This window comes from Nicotiana tabacum, chromosome 7 (genome assembly GCF_000715075.1).
Source record: "Nicotiana tabacum cultivar K326 chromosome 7, ASM71507v2, whole genome shotgun sequence".
NCBI lineage: Eukaryota > Viridiplantae > Streptophyta > Magnoliopsida > Solanales > Solanaceae > Nicotiana > Nicotiana tabacum.
Window position 1 is genome coordinate 78,121,692 of NC_134086.1, and position 21,616 is coordinate 78,143,307.

A 21,616-nucleotide genomic window follows, 5' to 3' on the forward strand; every position below is an offset into this window, starting at 1 on the left:
GGATTTCGAGGTAGCTGCATAGCATTCGCAACCCTGTTCTCTCCCTCCTATCTTATTATTTTTCGCATTTCCTAGAATATTTTGATATATTAGGTATTCAGACTTGTATTAGAGGCTCTAGACTCGTGACACCAGATTGTTGGGGCTGTGTAGTTATTGTTATTTTGACTTTTCGCATATTTCTGTTGTTTTAACGCTTATTTAAAACTTGTGTTAGAAAATAGTTTATTACTAAAGGAAAATGGGTCGTGGTTAGTTGATTAGTTGGCTTGCCTAGTATTGTGATAGGCGCCATCACGACCGGTATTTGGGGTCGTGATACGAAGCATCACCCTTTCATCGATTTGATCGAGCTATTTCTCAACAAAGAATCTCTTTGCTCAACCTAGGGTTTGGGAATTTTTGATTTTCTGGTTGAATCGCGGTCATGTCGTGTCTAAATTTGTGTGAATTTGATAAAATTGTGAAGATCTCGGGTAAAACATTTGCTACTATGATAATGTCGATCAATGAAGAGGTAGTTGGTTCTTCTGTTGCTGCATCAATGTCTACAGAACTTGTCGATCACAATTATCCTCTCTACATTCATCCTTCTGATACTTGAGGTTCTGTTCTCATTTCTATTTAGCTTCAAAGTTTAGAAAACTATTATATTTGGAGTAGGTCTATAAAAATCGTATTGCATGGTAAAAATAAATTAGGCTTTGTCCTAGGTACTTGTTGAAAAAACAAATATGATACTAGTTTGCATGAACTGTGGGATAGATGCAATGCAATTGTACTTGCTTGAATAATGAACACAGTTTCACTAAGTTTAATTAGTTCAGTGATCTATACTTCCAATGCATACACAGTGTGGGAGGATCTTAAGGAAAGATTTGATAAAGATAATGCATCTAGGGCTTGCTATTTGCACAAGGAAATTGCCACATTAACTCAAGGCATATCCATTGTGTCTGTGTATTACACTAAACTGAGAGAGTTATGGGACGAGTATGAAACCTTAACTCCACCACCTACTTGTGGTTGTGCTGAATCAAGGAAACATGTAGAACACTATCAGATAAAAAAATTGTATCAGTTGCTCACAGGTCTAAATGAATCATACGAGAATGCAAAGAATCGGGTCCTCATGACTTGGCCCTTGCCTAATCTGAACCAAGCTTATGCTATGATAGTTAATGTAGAGAGTCAGAGAATTAATAAAAAAATGTATATGTTGAGAGTAATAAAACTGCTATGATGAGCAATGAGGTACACACTGGAGGTTGCAATGGTGGAGGTCAGACTAACAATAATTCTAATGAAGGTTATAATGGTGGATAACAGACTAATACTAATTCTAATAGAGGTTATAAACCTAGAAACTCCTTTGGTAAAGCTGCAGTTTGGTGTGGTTACTACAAATATAAGGGTCACACTAGAGAGAACTGTTTTAACCTTCATAGGCATCCTTCTGACTTCAAAAACAAGAGAAATAGAAGGGCACAAAATGCTGAGGCTAATAGTGTGACAAGTTCTGGTATTCCAACTTCAAAGTCACAAGGTCAAGGACATTAAACACCAACTTCTCCGGCTCACTTCTTTACTCAAGAACAGTACAGGTAGATTCTGCATTTGCTGAACAAGGACAAAGAGGCTGAACCTATTGCCAATGTTGTCACTATAGGGACAACAATAGTATACATGTATTTATGACAAGCTTGATACATAGTAACTGTATTATAGACACAGGAGCAACAAATCATATGGTTCATAGGTTGCACCTGCTAGAGAAGTATGATGAAATACCAGAAAATGTTAGGAGTAAAGTCCATTTACCAACTGGAGAACAAGTGTCTATTACTTATACTGATATTTGTTCTTTTTCAAGGATAAGAAAGTTCAGAACATTCTCCACATTCCAGAGTTTAAATATAATCTCCTCTTAATATTCAAACTCACAAAGGAGTTGCAATGTCTAGCAGCATTTTATCCTGATTTCTGTGTCTTTCAGGAACTCTCAAATGGGAAAGTATTGGAGATTTTACGGAAGATCTAGGTTTGTACATTCTCAAGGCAGATGACAGAGTAATACTCAATCACCACGACACTCATTACTATTCAATTGTACATACCATTTCAGATGACACCAATAAATATAGTAATCTAACAAACAATAAAACTCGCGTTGCATCTTCTTTGTGGCATCAAAGATTAGGTCATGCTCCTTTAAAAGTCTTGAGATCTGTAGATGCTTTATATAGTATGCAGCTAAAGGAACATCATTGTACTATATGTCCTATAGCCAAGCAATCAAGACTACCTTTTCCTACTAGCTCTTTTTGCTCTAAATCTATCTTTGACATTGTGCATGGTGATGTCTGGGGTCCCAATAGGGTGCCTACGCATGACGGAAAGAGATATTTTTTGATCTTGGTAGATGATTATTCCAGATATACCTGTCTATTTCTATTATATTCTAAATAAGATATCGGTGAGGTGATTAAAAACTTTATAGCAATGGCCTCAACATAGTTTGATCACAGGCTTAAGTACCTAAGAACAGACAATGACACAGAGTTTTTCAATGACCAAATGCAGACCGTGTTGAAGACTCAAAGTATAGTACATCAAAGTTCTTGTACATATACCCCTCAGAAGAATGGGGTCGTTGAGAGAAAGCACAGGTCTATCCTAGACATGGCTAGAGCACTCAGATATCAAGATTTCTTGCCTCTCAAATTTTGGGGAGAATGTGTCTCTATTGCAGTCTACCTTCTAAACCGATTGCCTAATGTACTACTACAAGGAAAATCTTTCTTTGAGAAGTTTTTCCAAAGAAGTCCTTCATTACAGCATCTGAGAGTATTTGGCAGCCTTTTTTATGCCACTACTGTGAAGAAAGGGGATAAGTTTTTCCCTAGAGCAATTACAGTTGTTCACATGGGTATTCCTCTTCTCAAAAGGGTTATATCCTCTATGATTTGTTCTCCAAAAGGTTCTTTGTTAGAAGTGACACTATGTTCAAAGAAGAAGTGTTCCCCTTCAAGCATATATCTTCTGGTACTTCTCCCTTATTTCCTATATTGGAGTTTGTAGAACAACCTACACAACCAACTGCTTAATTCCTCTGATGATTCTAGCTTCCCTGCAGCCTCTTCTAGCCAGAACTATACTGATGTAGTTGAGACCTCCTCTCCTTCTATCTCAGTTACTCAAGATCATGGTCAGTCTAATCCATCCTCACCAATTTATCCTCATGCCTTAGTTTGTGAACCATTTGCTCCCTCTATAGCACTCAGGAAGTCCTCTAGGACCACCAAGCCACCTGTGTGGCTAGCAGATTATGTTGTTTCACCAAAGAAGTCTGCATATCCAATGTTAAACTAGGTCGCTTATGATCAGTTGTCCTCTGCTTATAAAGCTTCCCTTGTTGCATTCTCAGCTATTGTGGAACCCAAATCCTTCTCAGAAGCCAGCAGGGATCCCAAGTGGGTTGAGGCTATGCAAGCTGAAATCACAACTCTTGAAGAAAATAACACCTGGTCTATTGTTGCTCTTCCTTTTGGCAAGGTTCCTATAGGTTGTAAGTGAGTGTTTAAAGTCAAATACAAGTCATCTGGTGAAGTGGAGAGATATAAGACTAGGTTGGTGGCCAAGGGTTACAGTCAACAAGAAGGGTTGTACTATATATAAACCTTCTCTCATGTAGCTAAAATGGTTGTAGTTGCATTAGCTGCTGCTTCAGGATGGTATGTGTTCCAAATGGATGTTGAACAGACAGGAGATCTGTTGACTAAGAGCCTATACAAGCTACAACATAATACCTATTAGACAAGTTGGGAATGAAAGATGTATTTAATTCCTCAGCTTGAGGGGAAGTGTTGAGTATAGTGGGTCCCAGCTATTTATTAGTTAGGAGTAATTAGTTATTACTACAAAAAGGTTAGTTAGTTGATATTGTATAAATATAGTAGTTAGTTGATAGTACTGTACAACTGTTCATTTCTCTTCTTCGTTAGATAATAACAGAGATTGCCTTTTTCTTATTTCTTCTTCTTCTTCTAAAATCTTCAAGTTCTGCCACGACCGAAGCTCTTTAACATGAATAAAAATATTTAGTATCTTTTAAAGAATATAAAAGATAGTCAATATTATGAAGTTATTTTTGTTGCCCAACATTTTGCTTTGAAACTTCTTGATTTTGTAATAACTAGTATTTGGTTACGAAATGCGCGTGTACCCCAATATATATATTTCTTATTAAAACCATATAAATAGTATTATAATATTTTTAGATTACTTAAAAAAAGCTAAGGAAAAACTCTAATTTCTTAAAAATGCTAGTAAATTTTAATCTTATTTAGCTAATAAGAAATCATATCCAACTGAAATCCTCGAAAAAGATAATCAAAGAAATTGATTCATCGTGTGTTATTATATTATTATTTATCTTTACTACGTATTATCTTGTGTACAAATTTCTTTCATCTCATCTTCAAATGTATATTGGTTTGAAATATTAACAAAATTGGAGGCGTTTTATTTGTACATATTAAATAATGTACAAAACAAAAATACATGCTCGTTAAAATACAATATTGACGTAAAATTTCACAAATACGAAGCAAAAAAGTATGAAATTTGCAATGATGAAAACAAGGAGAAAAAACAAAGAAAAATAGAGAGAAACATGTGTTGTAATTCTTTTGCAAGAATATGAAGCATGGGACCAGAACATATAATCCACTTCATCTACAAGTTTTCTTGATTCCCTCCATTTTACACGTACTTATGGCACAATATTTGACCATTTGCAGAATGACCATCTCTTCACTATACACAGATACAATATATAGGAAAGTAGTCTTTGGACAATCCTCCATCCATTATTATGGAATAAATTCCATTTCAAAAAAATTCTTTACTGAGTGTTGTTGGCAAGTAACTGTTAAATTAAAAATATAAATTGATGCTAAAGGTTTTAAATGCAGAAGCATAAATAAATATTAGGGAGCGAGCGAGCGTAAAAGAATATAAAAAATATTAAAATTGCCAGTGTTAAAAAGGTAATAAATATGAGTAGTTGAAGGGAAAGGGTAGTAAATTATATACAATATTTATTTAGCATGAACAATGGCTTTTCATTGGTAATTTGCAACTATGAGATGAATTTGATCTTTATAACTATTGAACATAACTCTTCAAATTCTCCATTTTTGGAGTAACGTAGAAACCTGCTTTAATTTGCCTACTTTAATATGCTATTTTTTTTAATTAGAATATATAATACCATTTATGTACACAAATATTATTATTATAGTAATAGTAATATTTGGTTGAAGGATAAAAAAACCATTCAACTTTTGATAGGACAATTTGGTCATTTAACTTTTTCTTTTGATCTTTCTCACTTATAATATAGTATAAGTATAAGTATGATATGATATAATGATTATTATTATTATGATACGATATGATGAATTTATATACTATGTTCAAAAGGACCCAAAAAGGGAGATAAACATGCTGATGCATGAGATTGAAATACTCCAGAGAGGCTTAAAATATATTTCTCATTCCACAATCTAAAAGTTTGATTTTTAAATAATGTTGCACAGAGTACATCTACAGTTTTCTAAAAAGTTTTCTTCAATCCAACACGAAAGCATATAAAATACAATGAATTAATTGAAATTTGCAGTAGGAGGTGACTCCGAGCATTTTCGGTTGTTATGGGGTTACACCAAGACTCTGCACTCAGTCCGTTTTTATTCGCCCTGGTGATGGACGCGCTAACACACCATATTCAAGGGGAGGTGCCATGGTGCATGCTATTCACCGATGACATAGTTCAGATTGATGAGTCACGAACCGGTGTTAATGAGAAGCTGGAGGTTTGGAGACATGCTCTTGAGTCTAAGGGTTTCAAGCTGAGCAGGACGAATACGGAATACCTGGAGTGTAAGTTCAGCGCTGAGCTGGGGAAAGTGGGCGTGGATGTGAGGCTGGAGGTTTGGAGACATGCTCTTGAGTCTAAGGGGTTTCAAGCTGAGCATGATGAATACGGAATATCTGGAGTGTAAGTTCAGCGCTGAGCTATTGAAAGTGGGTGTGGATGTGAGGCTTGACTCACAAGTCATCCCAAGTAGAGGCAGCTTCAAGTACCTTGGGTCGATTATCCAGAGGGGAGAGGAGGTCGACGAGGACGTCTCACAACGTATTGGGGTAGGATGGATGAAGTGGAGGTTAGCATCTGGAGTTCTATGTGACAAGAGAGTGCCACCAATACTCAAAGTTAAGCTATATAAAGCGATGGGTAGACCGGTCATGATGTACGAGGCTGAGTGTTGGTCTGTTAAGAACTCACATATCCAAAATATTGAAGTATAATAAATGAGGATGTTGAGATGGATGTGCGCGCACACTAGGATGGACAAGATTAGGAATGATAATATTTGGAAGAAGGTGCGCGTGGCCCACATTGATGACAAGATACGGGAAGCGAGGCTCAGATAGTTCGAGCATATACAGGGAGAAGCCCAGATGCTCCGGTAAGGAGGTGTGAGCAGCTGGTTGTGGAGGGCATGAGAAGAGGTAGAGGGCGGCCTAAGAAGTATTGGGGAGAGGTGATCAGGCCGGACATAGCGAGACTTCAGATTTCCGAAGACATGTCACTTGATAGGAAGATGTGGAGGTCGAGTATTAGGGTTGTAGGTTAGTAGGTAGTTGAGTCTTGCCTTACTTCGTACCATTGTTAGACTAGTCTGGTAGGGTTTTGTCTAGATAGCTAGTGGCAATGTCGTGTCTTACTATTTTGCTTTTTAGTGCTGGACCTATTTATTAGTTATCGCTTTTGCTTTGCATCTTTCTTCTGGATTTCATGTTGTTCCTATTTTTCTTATGATTTCTGCGGTGATATTGATATTGTCTCCTTTTGTCTGTTTGTATTCTTTTTGTCCTTTTGAGCCGAGGGTCTTTCAGAAACAGCCTCTCTACCCTTTCGGGGTAGGGGTAAGGTCATCGTATTGTGATGACCCAAAAGGTTATCACTTGATTTACAAATAAATTCTATATTTCGAGGCCTTAAAAACCTCTCTCTGTATCACCTTGATTTGCGTGCGCAGTCCAGACGCGTAGCCGGAAAGCCATTATGTGAAAATATGTGGAAAATGACAAAATTTGCATTCAAAATGAATTTAAGTTGACTTGGGTCAGTATTTTGGGTAAACGGACCCTGACCCGTGATTTGACGGTCCCAAAGGGTCCGTAGAAAAATATGGAACTTGGGCGTATGCCTCGAATCGAATTCCGAGGTCCTAAGCCCGAGAAATGAATTTTTAAAGAAAAATTATTTCTTGGAAAATATGTGAGTTTTTAGAAATGAAAAATACTTGGAAGTTGTTGGTATCGAGCCCGTATTTTGGTTTCGAAGCCCGGTACAGGTCTTATATGTGGCTTAAGTCGAACCTGTGAAAATTTAGTAAGAAACGGAAGTTGTTTGATGTGATTCGGACCCATAGATGTAAGAATTGACACTTTGAAAGTTTTGAGGTTTTTCTTAGATTTCTATGCTAAATTCGTTGTTAAAGGTGTTATTTTGGCGATTTGATCGCACGGATAAGTTCATATGATGTTTTTGAATTAGTATGCATGTTTGGTTTGGAGCCCCGAGGGCTCTGGTGAGTTTTCAGATAGGTTTCGGAAGGTTTTAAACTTAGAAAAAAGTTGCAGGTTTTCAGTTTCTGGTGCACAGGGATTTTGTGCTTCGCGTTCGCGTGGCTTCACTCACAAACGCGGGAGGCAATCTCCCTCAGGTTAAAATTGTTCTTCACAAATGCAGAGCTTGGGACGCGAAGGAGAGGATGTTGGGGGAATATCCTATGCGAACGCGTCCAGGCCCTCACAGACGCGTAGGGTTAGTGGCCTGGGGGAGGGATTTCAAACTTACCTTACACGAACGCGGCCACCTGACCGCGAACGCGATCTCTGGGAACTAAAGCTTCACGAACGCGAGCTTCTGATCGCGAACGCGATGAAGGCCTGCCCAGTAATTTTAAAACAGAAGCAAAAACGGGCAGAACCCATTTACTTCATATTTTTGAAATTTGGGAGCATTGACGCGAATTTCAAAGAACAATTTCTTCCCCAAAACATTGGTAAATGATTCTAAACCTTTTTCTTTAAATTTTCCATTGCATTTCATCAATTTTTATCCTAAAATCTAGGATTTTTATGGTAGAAATTAGGAATTTGGGTAGAGTTAGGGTTTTTTGATTAATTGGGATTTAGACCTCGTTTTGGGGTCTAATTTTAAAACTAATTGCATATTTGGGCTCGTGGGTGAATGAGTGATCGGGTTTTGGTCCGAACCTCGAGTTTTGACCAAGTGGGCCCGGAGTCAATTTTTGACTTTTTGGGGAAAATGATAGAAAACCCCTAATAATGCATTGGGTATGAATTCTTTAGCATTTATTGATGTTGTGAAATCAATTTGGGCTAGATACGAGTTGTTTGGAGGCGAATTTTAAAGGAAAAGCGGTGTTTGAGGGTTGAGTTGGCCGTGGAAGTTCGAGGTAAGTGTTTGGTCTAACCTTAGCTTGAGAGATTAGGAGTTGTGTCCTATTTGCTATGTGTTATTTGTTGAGTACGACGTATAGGCATGGTGACAAGTATCTAACGTTGGTGTCAAGCATGCCCGTGAGTCTTAAATTGAAATCGTTGTGTTCTTAATAAGTAGTACGAATGTCTAAGTTATTGATTCACTGTGTTGGGCAAGAATTATGATTATTCTCGTGAAAATTTGCTTATGGTTGAGTATTAGTGCTAGTTGAGGTTTCTTTTGTAAAGTTAAATGTTAGAACAAGTTTGGTTATAGCTGATTCCCTTGCCGGGACGTATTTACTTATTCTGTCGATTCCCTTGCCGGGATGGTGTTGTTTCCTTATTGTTCCCTTGCTGGGACTCTTTTGTGATTGGTGTTGAGCTGTATAATTCGATCGGGTTGCACGCCGCAAAATTATTATATTTGGATTGGGTTGCACGCCGCAACATTATTATATTTGGATCGGGTTGCACGCCACAACAATATTATAATTGTAGTGGGTTGCACGTCGCAACAGTGATAAATGATATGGATCGGGTTGCACGCCGCACCAGTGTTTTTATGATTTGGATCGGGTTGCGTGCCGCAGCAATAAATGATAAAAGTGGTTATTGATTGGTTACATTTTTCCTTATTCTTTCTGCTGCGAATCTTAAATTGTACTTTATGCTTTTCTCCTGAGTTACTGTTGGTAAATGATATTTCCCCGCAACATGTTCTCCCCTCGCATCCTTACTTGTATATTTCTGTCTTTATTTTTCACTGTATATGATATAACTACACAGGTTTATTTGATTGTCTGGTCCTAGCCTCGTCACTACTTCGCCGAGGTTAGGCCAGGCACTTACCAGCCCATGGGGTCGGTTGTGCTGATACTACACTCTGCACTATGTGCAGATCCTGAAGCAACAACATTCGGACCTTAGCTTGGGTGGCTTCCTTCAGTCCAGTCGGAGATTCCGAGGTAGTCCTGCAGGTGTCCGCAGGCCCTGGCGTCTCCCTCTATCCCTTCACCTGTTTCATTTACATATTTCAGAAACAATGTATTATTTATTTTTCAGACCTTGTTTATAGTAATTCTAGACTGTCTATGAAACGTGACACCAGTTCTGGGTAGATTTTGTTTAAGAATTATGTTGGAACTATTTAAATGGTTTAATTGTTTCTTCTGCTTGTTTTAAATTTTTGCTATTTAAAATGGTTGTTTCACATTGTTAAAGAATTAAAATGAGAAAAGGGTAATTTGTGCAAATGGTCGGCTTATCTAGCTTTCTCTAGTAGTCACCATCACGACTCCCGAGGGTGGGAAATCTAAGTCGTGACAAGTTGGTATCAGAGCTCTAGGTTACATGGGTCTCACAATTCACAGTTACGGAAACGTTTGTATTTTCCCCCCAGAGTCTACTGAGTAAGGAAAAACTTCACTTCTATTCTTTCCTATCGTGCAGTTTGGTCTCTCAATGCTAATTGAATTTCTACTCTGTTCTTTTGTAGATTGCGAGAACACGTATTTCTTCATCCACCGATCAGCAGCCCATACCCCCAGCAGCAGCTCCCACGAGGGGCAGAGGGCGAGGCTGAGGTAGGGGCAGAGCTTAGCCCAGAGCGGCAGCACCAGCGGTGGAGCCTCAGATTGACTTTGATGATGAGGTTCCGGCCCAGACAGTTCTAGTGGGCCTAGCTCAGGTCCCAAAGGGGTTTATTGCTACCCCAGTACTCCAGGATGCTCTAGTCTGCCTAGTGGGCCATATGGAGAGTGTCACCCGGGCAGGCTTGCTTCCTGTAGCACCAGCCGTCTCTCAAGCTAGAGGAGGAGCCCAGACTCCTGATACTCGCACTCCAGAGCAGATGACTCCCTAGTTTCAGACTCTAGCAGCTCATCCAGTTGGAGTAGTTCAGTAGGGTGTGGTAGCTCAGACCGGTGATGGAGCATCTATGTCTGCCGATGCTTTGTGGAGATTGGACAGGTTTACCAAGATCTTCACTACTACTTTTAGCGGTGCATCTTCTGAGGATCCCCAAGATTTTCTAGACAACTGTCATGAGGTTCTCAGGAACATGGGGATAGTGGAGACCAATGGGTCAACTTTGCTACTTTTCACTTGTCTGGATCTGCCAAGACTTGGTGGAGAGATTATTGTTTGGCTAGACCAGCCGGGTCACCAGCTTTGACTTGGGAACAGTTTACTCAGCTTTTTCTGGAGAAGTTTCTCCCTGTCACTCAGAGAGAGATTTATTGGAGGCAGTTTGAGCGTCTCTAGCAGGGTTCTATGACCGTTACTCAATACGAGACCAGATTCATCGACTTGGCCCGTCATGCTCTTATCATACTTCCTACTGAGAGAGAGAGAGAGGGTGAGGAGGTTTATTAAGGGACTCATTCAGCCTATTCGGCTTCAAATGGCTAAGAAGACGGGGAATGAGATTTCTTTTCAGAAGGCGGCCAATGTGGCCAGGAGAGTTTAGATGGTTCTATCGCAGGGGGTGGTCAGGGGTCAGACAAGAGGCCTCGTCATTCAGGCAGATTCAGTGGTGCCTCATCTGGAGGCAGGGATTCGTATGGTAGAGGCCATCATCCTAGGTCTTTTCAGTTAGCACTTCAGGTTTCTCATGGCGCTTTAGGTGGCCATGGTTCTCATATGTAGTATTATGATCAACAACACTATAGTGCACCACCAGCTCCTATTAGTGCACCGTCGCTCCAGAGTTTATGGGGTGGTCATTCAGGTCTCCAGGGTCAGTCTCAGTTTCCTCAGCCGCAACACTCAGGTGGATGCTTTGAGTGCGGTGAGTATGGTCATATCTGGAGGGCTTATCCGAGATTAGTGGGTATTCAGTCGCAACAACAGGGTTCCCGTGCTATGGTTCAAGAGCTAGGTGTTCCACCGCCCGCTCCGCCAGCTAGGGGTAGGGGTAGAGGTGCTAGAAGTGGAGGTAGAGGTACTAGAGGTGGAGGTCAGGCAGCTAGAGGTGGAGGCCAGCTAGTAGCAGGCCGTCCCAGGGATGTAGTTCAGGGTGGAGAGGCTCAACCCCGATGTTTTGCTCTCCTAGCTAGGCCTGAGGCTGAGGCTTCCGATGTACTTATCACATGTACTGTTCTGGTTTGTAGTAGAGATGCTTTAGTCCTATTTGATTCAGGGTCTACATACTCCTATGTGTCATCTTATTTTTCACCGTATCTACTCATGCCTAGTGATTCTTTGAGTGCTCTTGTATATGTGTCTACACCGGTGGGTTATTCTATTGTGGTAGATCGAGTCCATCGTTCATGTATAGTTGTGATTGGGGCTCTCGAGACTCGTGTAGATTTGTTACTTTTGGACATGATTGATTTTAATGTCATATTAGGGATAGACTGGTTATCACCTTACCATGCTATCTTGGATTGTCATGCCAAGACTGTGACCGTAGCCTTTCTGGGTTTACCTTGGTTAGAGTGGATAGGGACTACTGGTCATTCTACCCATAATGACATCTCATATATGAAGGCTTGACGAATGGTCGAGAAAGGGTATTTGGCCTATTTGGCATATGTTCGTGATTCTAGTGCCGAGGTTCCTTCTATTGATTCTGTGCCCATTGTTCGTGAGTTTCCTGAGGTATTTTCTTCAGACCTGCCGGGCATGCCACCCGATAGGGATATTGACTTCTGCATTGATTTGGCTCCAGACACTCAACCCATTTCTATCCCGCCATATCATATGGCCCCGCCTGAGTTGAAAGAATTGAAGGAGCAGTTGCAAGACTTGCTTGAGAAAAATTTCATTAGACCTAGTGTCTCGCCTTGGGGTGCACAGGCATTTTTTGTTAAGAAGAAGGATGGATCGATGTGAATGTGTATAGATTACCGGTAGTTGCACACGGTTACAATCAAGAATAAGTATCCATTGCCGAGGATTGATGATTTGTTCGATCAGCTTCAGGGTGCCAAGGTATTTTCGAAGATTGACTTGAGATCTGGCTACCATCAATTGAGGATTAGGGCATCCGATGTCCCTAAGACAACTTTCTGCACTCGGTACGGGCATTATGAGTTCTTGATGATGTCATTCGGGTTGAAAAATGCCCCAGCATCTTTTATGGATTTGATGAACCGAGTGTTCAGGACTTACTTGGATTCATTCGTGATAGTCTTCATTGATGATATTTTGATCTATTCCCACAGCCGGGAAGAGCATGAGCAACATCTAAGAGTGGTCCTCCAGACTTTGAGAGACAGTCGGTTGTATGCCAAGTTTTCGAAGTGCGAGTTCTGATTGAGTTCAGTTGCATTCCTGGGTCATGTTGTATCAGCATGGGGTTTCAAGTTGATCCGAAGAAGATAAAGGCAGTCAAGAACTAGCCTAGACCAGTATCAGCTACAGAGATCCGAAGTTTCTTGGGATTGGCAGGCTATTATCATCAGTTTGTGGAGGGGTTTTCATCTATTGCAGCCCCAATGACCAGGTTGACCCAGAAGGGTGCCCAGTTCAGGTGGTCGAACGAGTGTGAGGCGAGCTTTCAGAAGCTCAAGATAGTTTTGACTACGGCATCGGTGTTGGTTTTGCTCACAGGTTCAGGGCCTTACACAGTTTATTATGATGCATCTCGTATCAGACTTGGTGCGATGTTGATGCAGGATGGTAAGGTCATTGCCCATGCTTCACGACAGTTGAATATTCATGAAAAGAATTATCCGGTTCATGATTTAGAGTTAGCAGCCATTGTCCACGCGTTGAAGATTTGGAGGCATTATCTGTATGGCGTGGCATGTGAGGTGTTCACGGATCACAAGATTCTGCAGTACTTGTTCAAGTAGAAGGAGCTAAATTTGAGGCAGAGAAGGTGGTTGGAGCTGTTGAAAGACTATGATATCACCATCTTATATCATCCGGGAAAGGCCAATGCGGTGGCCGATACTTTGAGTAGGAAGTCAGCCAGTATGGGCAGTCTTGCTTATATTCTGGTCGGTGAGAGACCGCTTGCTTTGGATGTTCAGGCTTTGGCCAATCAGCTCGTGAGGTTGGATGTTTCTGTGCCCAGTCGTGTGTTAGCTTGCACAGTCGCTCATTCTTCTTTATTGGAGCGTATCCGATATCAGCAGTATGATGATCCATATTTGTGTGTCCTTAGAGACACGGTGCAGCACGGAGGTGCCAAGCAAGTTACCTTAGAAGATGATGGAGTTTTGAGATTGTAGGGTCAAGTTTGTGTGCCTAATGTGGATGGACTCCGAGAGTTGATTTTAGAGGAGGCCCATAGTTCCCGGTACTCTATTCATTCGGGCGCCGCTAAGATGTATCAGGATTTGCGGCAACATTATTGGTGGCGGAGAATGAAGAAGGACATTGTTGCATATGTGGCTCGGTGTTTGAACTGTTAGCAGGTTAAGTACGAGCATTAGAGGCCCGGTGGTTTGTTCCAGAAGATTGAGATTTCTGAGTAGAAGTGGGAGTGTATCACTATGGACTTCGTTGTTGGACTCCCATGGACTCAGAGGAAGTTCGATGCAGTGTGGGTTATTGTTGATAGGCTAACCAAGTCAGCACATTTCATTCCAGTGGCAGTCTCCTATTCTTCCGAGAAGTTAGCTGAGATCTATATTTGAGAGATTGTTCGTCTTTATGGTGTGCCTGTGTCTATTATTTCGGACTGAGGTACGCAGTTTACCTCACATTTCTGGGGAGTAGTTCAGTGTGAGTTGGGCACACGGGTCAAGTTGAGCACAACATTTCATCCTCAGACAAATGAGTAGTCCGAGCGTACTATTTAGATTTTGGAGGATATGCTCTAAGCTTGTGTCATTGACTTTGGAGGCTCGTGGGATAAGTTTTTGCCTTTAGCAGAGTTTGCCTACAGCAACAACTACCAATCAAGCATCCAGATGGCTCCTTACGAGGCTTTATATAGTAGGCGGTGTCGGTCGCCAGTTGGATGGTTTGAGCCGGGAGAGGCTCAGTTGTTGGGTATGGATCTAGTACAGAATAGGCTTCGTACAGCTCAGTCTAGGCAAAAGAGTTATGCCAACCGTAAGGTTCGTGATTTAGCATTCATGGTTGGTGAGCGGGTATTTCTTCGGGTGTCGTTTATGAAGGGTGTGATAAGATTTGGAAAGAAGGGCAAGCTTAGCCCTAGGTTCATTGGCCCGTTTGAGATTCTAGATCAAGTGGGACAGGTGTCTTACAGACTTGCGTTGCCACCGAGTTTATCAGCCGTGCATCCAGTGTTTCATGTGTCCATTCTTCGGAAGTATCACGACGATCCATCCCACGTGTTAGATTTCAGCACTGTCCAGTTGGACAAGGACTTGTCTTATGAGGAGGAGCCGGTAGCTATTCTAAACCGACAGGTTTGCTAGTTGAGATTGAAGAGTTTTCCTTCTGTTCGTGTTCAGTGGAGAGGTCAGTCTGCTGAGGCATCGACCTGATAGTCCGAGTCCGATATGCGGAGCCGTTACCCCCATCTTTTCCCCGACTCAGATACTTCCTTCTTATGTCCATTCGAGGACGAATGATTGTTTTAGAGGTGGAGGATGTGATGACCCAAAAGGTCATCACTTGATTTACGAATAAATTCTATGTTTTGAGGCCTTACAAACCTCTCTCCGCATCACCTCGATTTGCATGCGTAGTACGGGCGCGTAGCCGAAAAGCCATTATGTGAAAATCTGTGGAAAATGACAAAATTTGCCTTTAAAATGAATTTAAGTTGACTTTGGTCAACATTTTGGGTAAACGGACCAAGACCCGTGATTTGACGGTCCAGGAGGGTCCGTAGGAAAATATGGGACTTGGGTGTATGCCTGGAATCGAATTCTGAGGTCCCAAGCCCGAGAAATGAATTTTTACAGAAAAATTATTTCTTGGAAAATATGTGAGGTTTTAGAAATGAAAAATGTTTGGACGTTGTTGGTATCGAGCCCGTATTTTGGTTCCAGATCCTAGTACAGGTCTTATATGTGGTTTAAGTCAAGCCTGTGAAATTTGGTCAGAAACGGAAGTCGTTTGATGTGATTTAGACCCGTAGTTGTAAAAATTGACACTTTGAAAGTTTTGAGGTTTTTCTTAGATTTCTATGCTAAATTCGTTGTTAAAGGTGTTATTTTGGCGATTTGATCGCACAGATAAGTTCATATGATGTTTTGAGTTAGTATGCATGTTTGGTTTGGAGCCCCGAGGGCTCGGGTGAGTTTCGAAAGGTTTTAAACTTAGAAAAAAGTTGTAGGTTTTCAGTTTCTGGTGCACAGGGATTTTGTGCTTTGCGTTCGCGTGGCTTCACTCGCGAACGCGGAAGGCAATCTCCCTCAGGTGAAAATTTTTCTTCGCGAACGCAGAGCTTGGGACACGAACGTGAGGCTGTGGGGAGAATACCCTATGAGAACGCGTCCAGGACCTCACAAACGCGTAGGGTTAGTGGCCTGGGCGAGGGATTTCAAACTTACCTTATGCGAACGCGGCCACCTGACTGCGAATGCGATGACTCAGGGAACTAAAGCTTCGCGAGCGAGAGCTTCTGATTGCGAACGCGATGGTCAGCTGGGCCTGACTCATCGCGAACGAGACAGGCCTATCGCGAATGCAATGAAGACCTGTCCAGTGATTTTAAAACAGAAGCAAAAACGTGCAGGACCCATTTCCTTCATATTTTCGAAATTTGGGAGCATTGAGGCGATTTTCAAAGCACAATTTCTTCCCCAAAATATTGGTAAATGATTCTAAACCTTTTTCTTTCGATTTCCCATTGCATTTCATCAATTTTCATCCTAAAATCTAGGGTTTTTATGGTAGAAATTAGGAATTTGGGTAGAGTTAGGGTTTTTTGATTAATTGGGATTTAGACCTCGTTTTGGGGTCGGATTTCGAATATAATTACATATTTAGTCTCGTGGGTGAATGGTGATCGGGTTTTGGTCCGAACCTCTAGTTTTGACCAAAGCGGGCCCGGGGTCAATTTTTGACTTTTTGGGGAAAATGATAGAAAACCTATAATTAAGCATTGGGTATGAATTCTTTAGCATTTATTGATGTTGTTAAATCAATTTGGGCTAGATACGAGTTGTTTGGAGGCGAATTCTAAAGAAAAAGGGGTGTTTGAGGCTTGAGTTGGCCGTGGAAGTTCGAGGTAAGTGTTTGGTCTAACCTTAGCTTGAGGGATTAAGAGTTGTGTCCTATTTGCTATGTGTTATTTGTTGAGTACGATGTATAGGCATGGTGACGAGTATCTATATGTTGGTATCAAGAATGCCCGTGAGTCTTAAATTGAAATCGTTGTGTTCTTAATAAGTACTACGAATGCCTAAGTTGTTGATTCACTGTGTTGGACAAGAAATATGATTATTCTCATGGAAATTTGCTTATGGTTGAGTATTGGTGCTAGTTCAGGTTTCTTTTGTAAAGTTAAATGTTAGAACAAGTTTGGTTATAGCTGATTCCATTGCCGGGACGTATTTACTTATTCTGTCGATTCCCTTGCCGGGATGGTGTTGTTTCCTTATTGTTCCCTTGCTGGGACTCTTTCGTGATTGGTGTTGAACTGTATATTTGGATCGGATTGCATGCCGCAACAATATTATATTTGGATCGGGTTGCACACCACAACAACATTATAATTGTATTGGGTTGCACGCCGCAACTGTGATAAATGATATGGATCGGGTTGCACGCCGCAACAGTGTTTTTATGATTTGGATCGGGTTGCGCGCCGCAACAATAAATGATAAAAGTAGTTATTGATTGGTTACGGTTTTCCTTATTCTTTCTGCCGCGAATCTTAAATTGTACTTTATGTTTTTCTCGTGAGTTACTGTCGGTAAATGATATTTCTCTGCAACATGTTCCCTCCTCCCATCCTTACTTGTATATTTCTATCTTTATTTTTCGCTGAATATGATATAATTGCACAGATTTATTTGGTAGTCTGGTCCTAGCATCGTCATTACTTCGTCGAGGTTAGGCTAGGCACTTACCAGTACATGGGGTCGGCTGTGCTGATACTACACTCTGCACTCTGTGCAGATTCCGGAGCAACATCATTCGGACCTTAGCTTGGGTGGCTGCCTTCAGTCCAGTCGGAGATTCCGCGGTAGTCCTGCAGGCGTCCGCAGGCCCTGGCGTCTCCCTCTATCCCTTCATCCTGTTTCATTTACATATTTAAGAAACAGTGTATTATTTATTTTTCAGACCTTGTTTGCAGTAATTCTAGACTGTCTGTGAAGCGTGACACCAGTTCTGGGTAGATTTTGTGTAAGAATCATGTTGGAACTATTTAAATGGTTTAATATTTTCTTCCGCTTGTTTTAAATTTTCGCTGTTTAAAACGGTTGTTTTACATTGTTAAAGAATTAAAATGAGAAAAGGGTAATTTGTGCAAATGGTCCGCTTGCCTAGTTTTTACTAGTAGGAGCCATTATGATTTCCGAGGGTGGAAAATCCGGATCGTGACACGTATACACTACCCTCCCCAAACCCCATTTTACCATAGAAAAGGGTATTGTTTCTTCTGCTTGTTTTAAGTACAAAATATCATTTTGTGGGAGGTAATTTTAATTTTAGGTAGAGGGTAATTTGGTCATTCAGTTTCTGAAGGACATATTAGTAAACTAACTTCGTCTAAAAGTGTTCATGCTTATAATATAGTACATGAATGGATAAATAGATTGCGTATTTCATATCGAAGTCTAATTGCATAATGTACAAGCAGGTAAAGCAATAACTCATTGTTGAACAAATATTGCAACGTGATCTCAAAAAGTAGCTCCAAATGATATTATCACCCTCTTCGAAAAGTAAATGGAATCTTTGATGAAATTGGATCATGTACCAATTGTAAATGAGAATTTTGTTTAAATGTATAATGGAATGCACTTTATTTTTAAGAAAAGAAAAAGAAAGAAATTTATATTGGATTGCAATTCTTTTATTATAGAATGACTCTAATTAAACCTTAAAAAGTCTTACATGAATTGAATAAAACAACTTTTCCTCCCACCTCCACTTAAATAGTGTTTAATACTTAAATACTAAGAGTTGCATTCCAATGGGCAATGATAACGAGGCTAGCAGTTTTAGTCGACCAAGTCTTCATGAATATTGGTTTAATAATTAAAAAGAAAAGCCTTAATGAAACTTATATTTGTATTAGTATATAGATTACTGAAACTGAACGTGTTAGCAATAACTAAAAAATAGACACTGGTAGTAATAAAACTATGGAGATTCACACCCAACTAGCCTAGAAAAGGAAAAAGTCGGTTGACTTAGACTTTATAGTGAGTAGTGACATGATCTTAGTTTTCTGAAAAACCAAAGTTCGGAAAAAGAAAAAAGAAAAAAAAAGACGATGGACATTGACTTAAAAATGGTTCTCACTACCACTATATATTTTCTTCTAGCATTTTACATTAGTATCAGATTTTCAACATTCGTCCACGGTCCAGAAGAGAGATAAGCAAATATGGTTTCACTTGCAAAGGTATGTAATTGACAATTTTTCTCTTTCTGTTTCCTTAATCTTTCATTGGTTATTCTTGGAAGGGATATACAAATCTTCCTCAACTTTCATGGGTATTTTTGTAGTTTCTTGAAGGAGAACTTTGGCGTAACTGGTAAAGTTGATGCCATGTGATCAGGAAGTCACGGGTTCCGAAGAAATAGCCTCTTGGAGAAATGCAGGGTAAGACTGCGTATGATAGACCCTTGTGGTCCAACTCTTCTCCGGACCCCGCGTAGCAGGAATTTAGTGCACCAGACTGTCTTTTTTTGAGGCTATTTACGATGTTTACTACGCATAATTTTTTGTTTTGGCAATAATTTTTATTGGAACTATAGATAAACAAAGTAACATTCGATGCATGCACTTTCATGCATGATGTATAAGAATTTTAGTCACAATATATAGTAAGTTATTATCCAATCACTTCTCTTCTTTCTACCAAATATTTTCATGTCCATAAAGTTACATTAGTGCACGGTGGAAAACTGACCATAGCTCTATAATAATACATGATGTATTTCGGGGTTGACTTGTATTAGGTAAGTCCCGACCGGCTGTATATATTAGAGATAACTAATAGTGGCAAAATAGTTAAAATAAAACAGTTAACCACCTATATTATTTATTAAAAAATGGGTTGGATAATAAATTTTTTAAAAATGGGTAAAATATGAATAAGAATCATATTATCCATTCAAAAAATGAATAACTAATGTGTTTAACTTTTATATTTGTAAAGCTTCAAATTAGGGTTTTTTTAAGTTTGGGAGATTATGAATTCTCCCAAAAGTGATCATATTTAAGAAGTCATGGATAATATGGGTAACTATATTATCCGCTGGTTAACCCTAAAACATTACCAAATTACGAGGAGATGATGAAGAAATTCTTTGAAGAACACCTGCATATTGATGAGGAGGTCCGTTACTGTCTTGCAGGAAGCGGTAATGCTAGACTTCATTAATTTGACTTTATAAATCATTCTGTCAACTATACTCTGTTTAAAATATGTACCTCTTGGTGTAGGTTATTTTGATGTTCGGGATAGTAATGGCGCTTGGATTCGGATATGGGTAAAGAAAGGTGGACTCATTGTTGTTCCTGCTGGAATTTATCAATGCTTCACACTTGATTCAAGCAATTACATTAAGGTACTTAATAAGAGCATTAATTCCTAAGCAAATGATGAAGAGCAGCTAGCGTGACTATTCATTTTCTTGACGTAACTTAATTAATAACAACATATCCTCATTGCGTAAATATAAACACTAAGATGTCAAAGATAAGCAAAAACATTACCCCCCAAAAAAACCACCTTCAATGGCAATCCAATGAGTTACGTTCTTCAAGAACTCAAAGGGTGTCGCTAGAGCCATACCTAAATATATCAGCCAAAAATAGGTAAAAACAGTAGAGTGCTCCTATTTATATTGTTAGCTAAACAATGAGTTTAGCTCCAAGTCCATATATTCTAGACTAATAAAAGCTTTTCCATAACTAAAGGAGTCGTAGGGGGCATGTGAAAAAAATACTTGAGTTCAGCTCCAAGGGGGGTCTAATATAGGTCAACGGTGGTCAAATCTGTGGTCAATATTAGTCAAACTTGTTTAACTGTTGATCAACTCTTCGTACAGCCTTTTAATCGTGGTCATGTTGTCACCACTGCTCCCTCTTTAGTTTAAGGCTAACGTTGGTTGCACTCTTTCTATATTATACTTGATTACTGATTAGACAATTGTTCTCAAATGTGCCATCTATGAAATTGTATGATTTTTGTAGGCAATCCGGCTCTTTGCTAGTGACCCAATTTGGACAGCGTACTATCGTCCAGATGCAGATCAACTGCCTGCAAGGTCTGTTTTATAAACCTTCCCTATCCTCTTTTTTACTTTGTAGTTTGGCCATTAAAAAATATTCTTTGGCATGGACACTAATTAAAGAATAAATTTTTATTTGCAGGAAACAGTATGTTGAAACTTTTGGGGTGACCAAAAAGGGCGTTGGTCATGATGCAGTTAATGCTGCTACTGGTGTTGATAGAATTGAAGAACTCGAAACCTTTATAGGCTGTAATTAATGTTACCATGATCGTTCTGTAGTTCCAAATATACATGCGTTGCTCAGCTTGCTGAATGTTGAATTCTAGCATGTAAATAAGTCCCCTATGGGAGATTGAACTTCATAATATTAATACTAGTGGAGTCTATATTCGTTGAATTTATACACTCTTGTTGCATATATTTTGAATCATATAGTTGGTGCCTCTTCAACTATATTGCTAGGACTCCCTTATGCACCACAACACCAGTAATGAACCGTGCGCATATAGTTCATTCTCGCCATGGCGAGTAGTTTTTGTACCTTGAATTACTTACATTTAAATAATAAAAAGAAATTCTCCTTCTATGTTTAATCGATTCGCATTCACACAAGCAATGTTATCATTCATCACTTAGAATGAATACTTGGTTCAAAACCTTCTAGGCCCACAAACCACCATTAAACGGGGGCATGAAACCCCGAAGGCAGTAAGAATCCACGATATCGTGCACAACCATC

The 21,616-nt window shown here is 39.9% G+C and overlaps 2 protein-coding genes across 3 annotated transcripts; both read left to right on the top strand.

Annotated features, from left to right (window-relative positions):
• Positions 1–793: 793 nt before the first annotated feature.
• LOC142162144 (uncharacterized) lies at positions 794–3,576 on the top strand. The gene is made up of 6 exons (XM_075218460.1): positions 794–1,225; positions 1,330–1,546; positions 1,997–2,070; positions 2,584–2,949; positions 3,082–3,330; positions 3,373–3,576. The coding sequence occupies exons 1-6, from the start codon at positions 794–796 to the stop codon at positions 3,574–3,576; spliced, it is 1,542 nt and encodes a 513-aa protein (XP_075074561.1).
• Positions 3,577–18,865: 15,289 nt separating this feature from the next.
• LOC107774343 (acireductone dioxygenase 2-like) lies at positions 18,866–21,293 on the top strand. Of its 2 annotated transcripts, XM_016593839.2 has the most exons (6): positions 18,866–19,036; positions 19,141–19,237; positions 19,797–20,001; positions 20,084–20,208; positions 20,837–20,910; positions 21,017–21,293. In XM_016593839.2, exons 3-6 carry the CDS (start codon positions 19,932–19,934, stop codon positions 21,132–21,134), a joined length of 387 nt encoding a protein of 128 aa, XP_016449325.1. In that variant the 5' UTR covers positions 18,866–19,036; positions 19,141–19,237; positions 19,797–19,931; the 3' UTR covers positions 21,135–21,293. The 2 variants fall into 2 exon arrangements, with proteins under 2 accessions (XP_016449325.1, XP_075113427.1); XM_075257326.1 differs by having other exon boundaries at positions 19,141–20,001.
• The last annotated feature ends 323 nt before the right edge of the window (positions 21,294–21,616 follow it).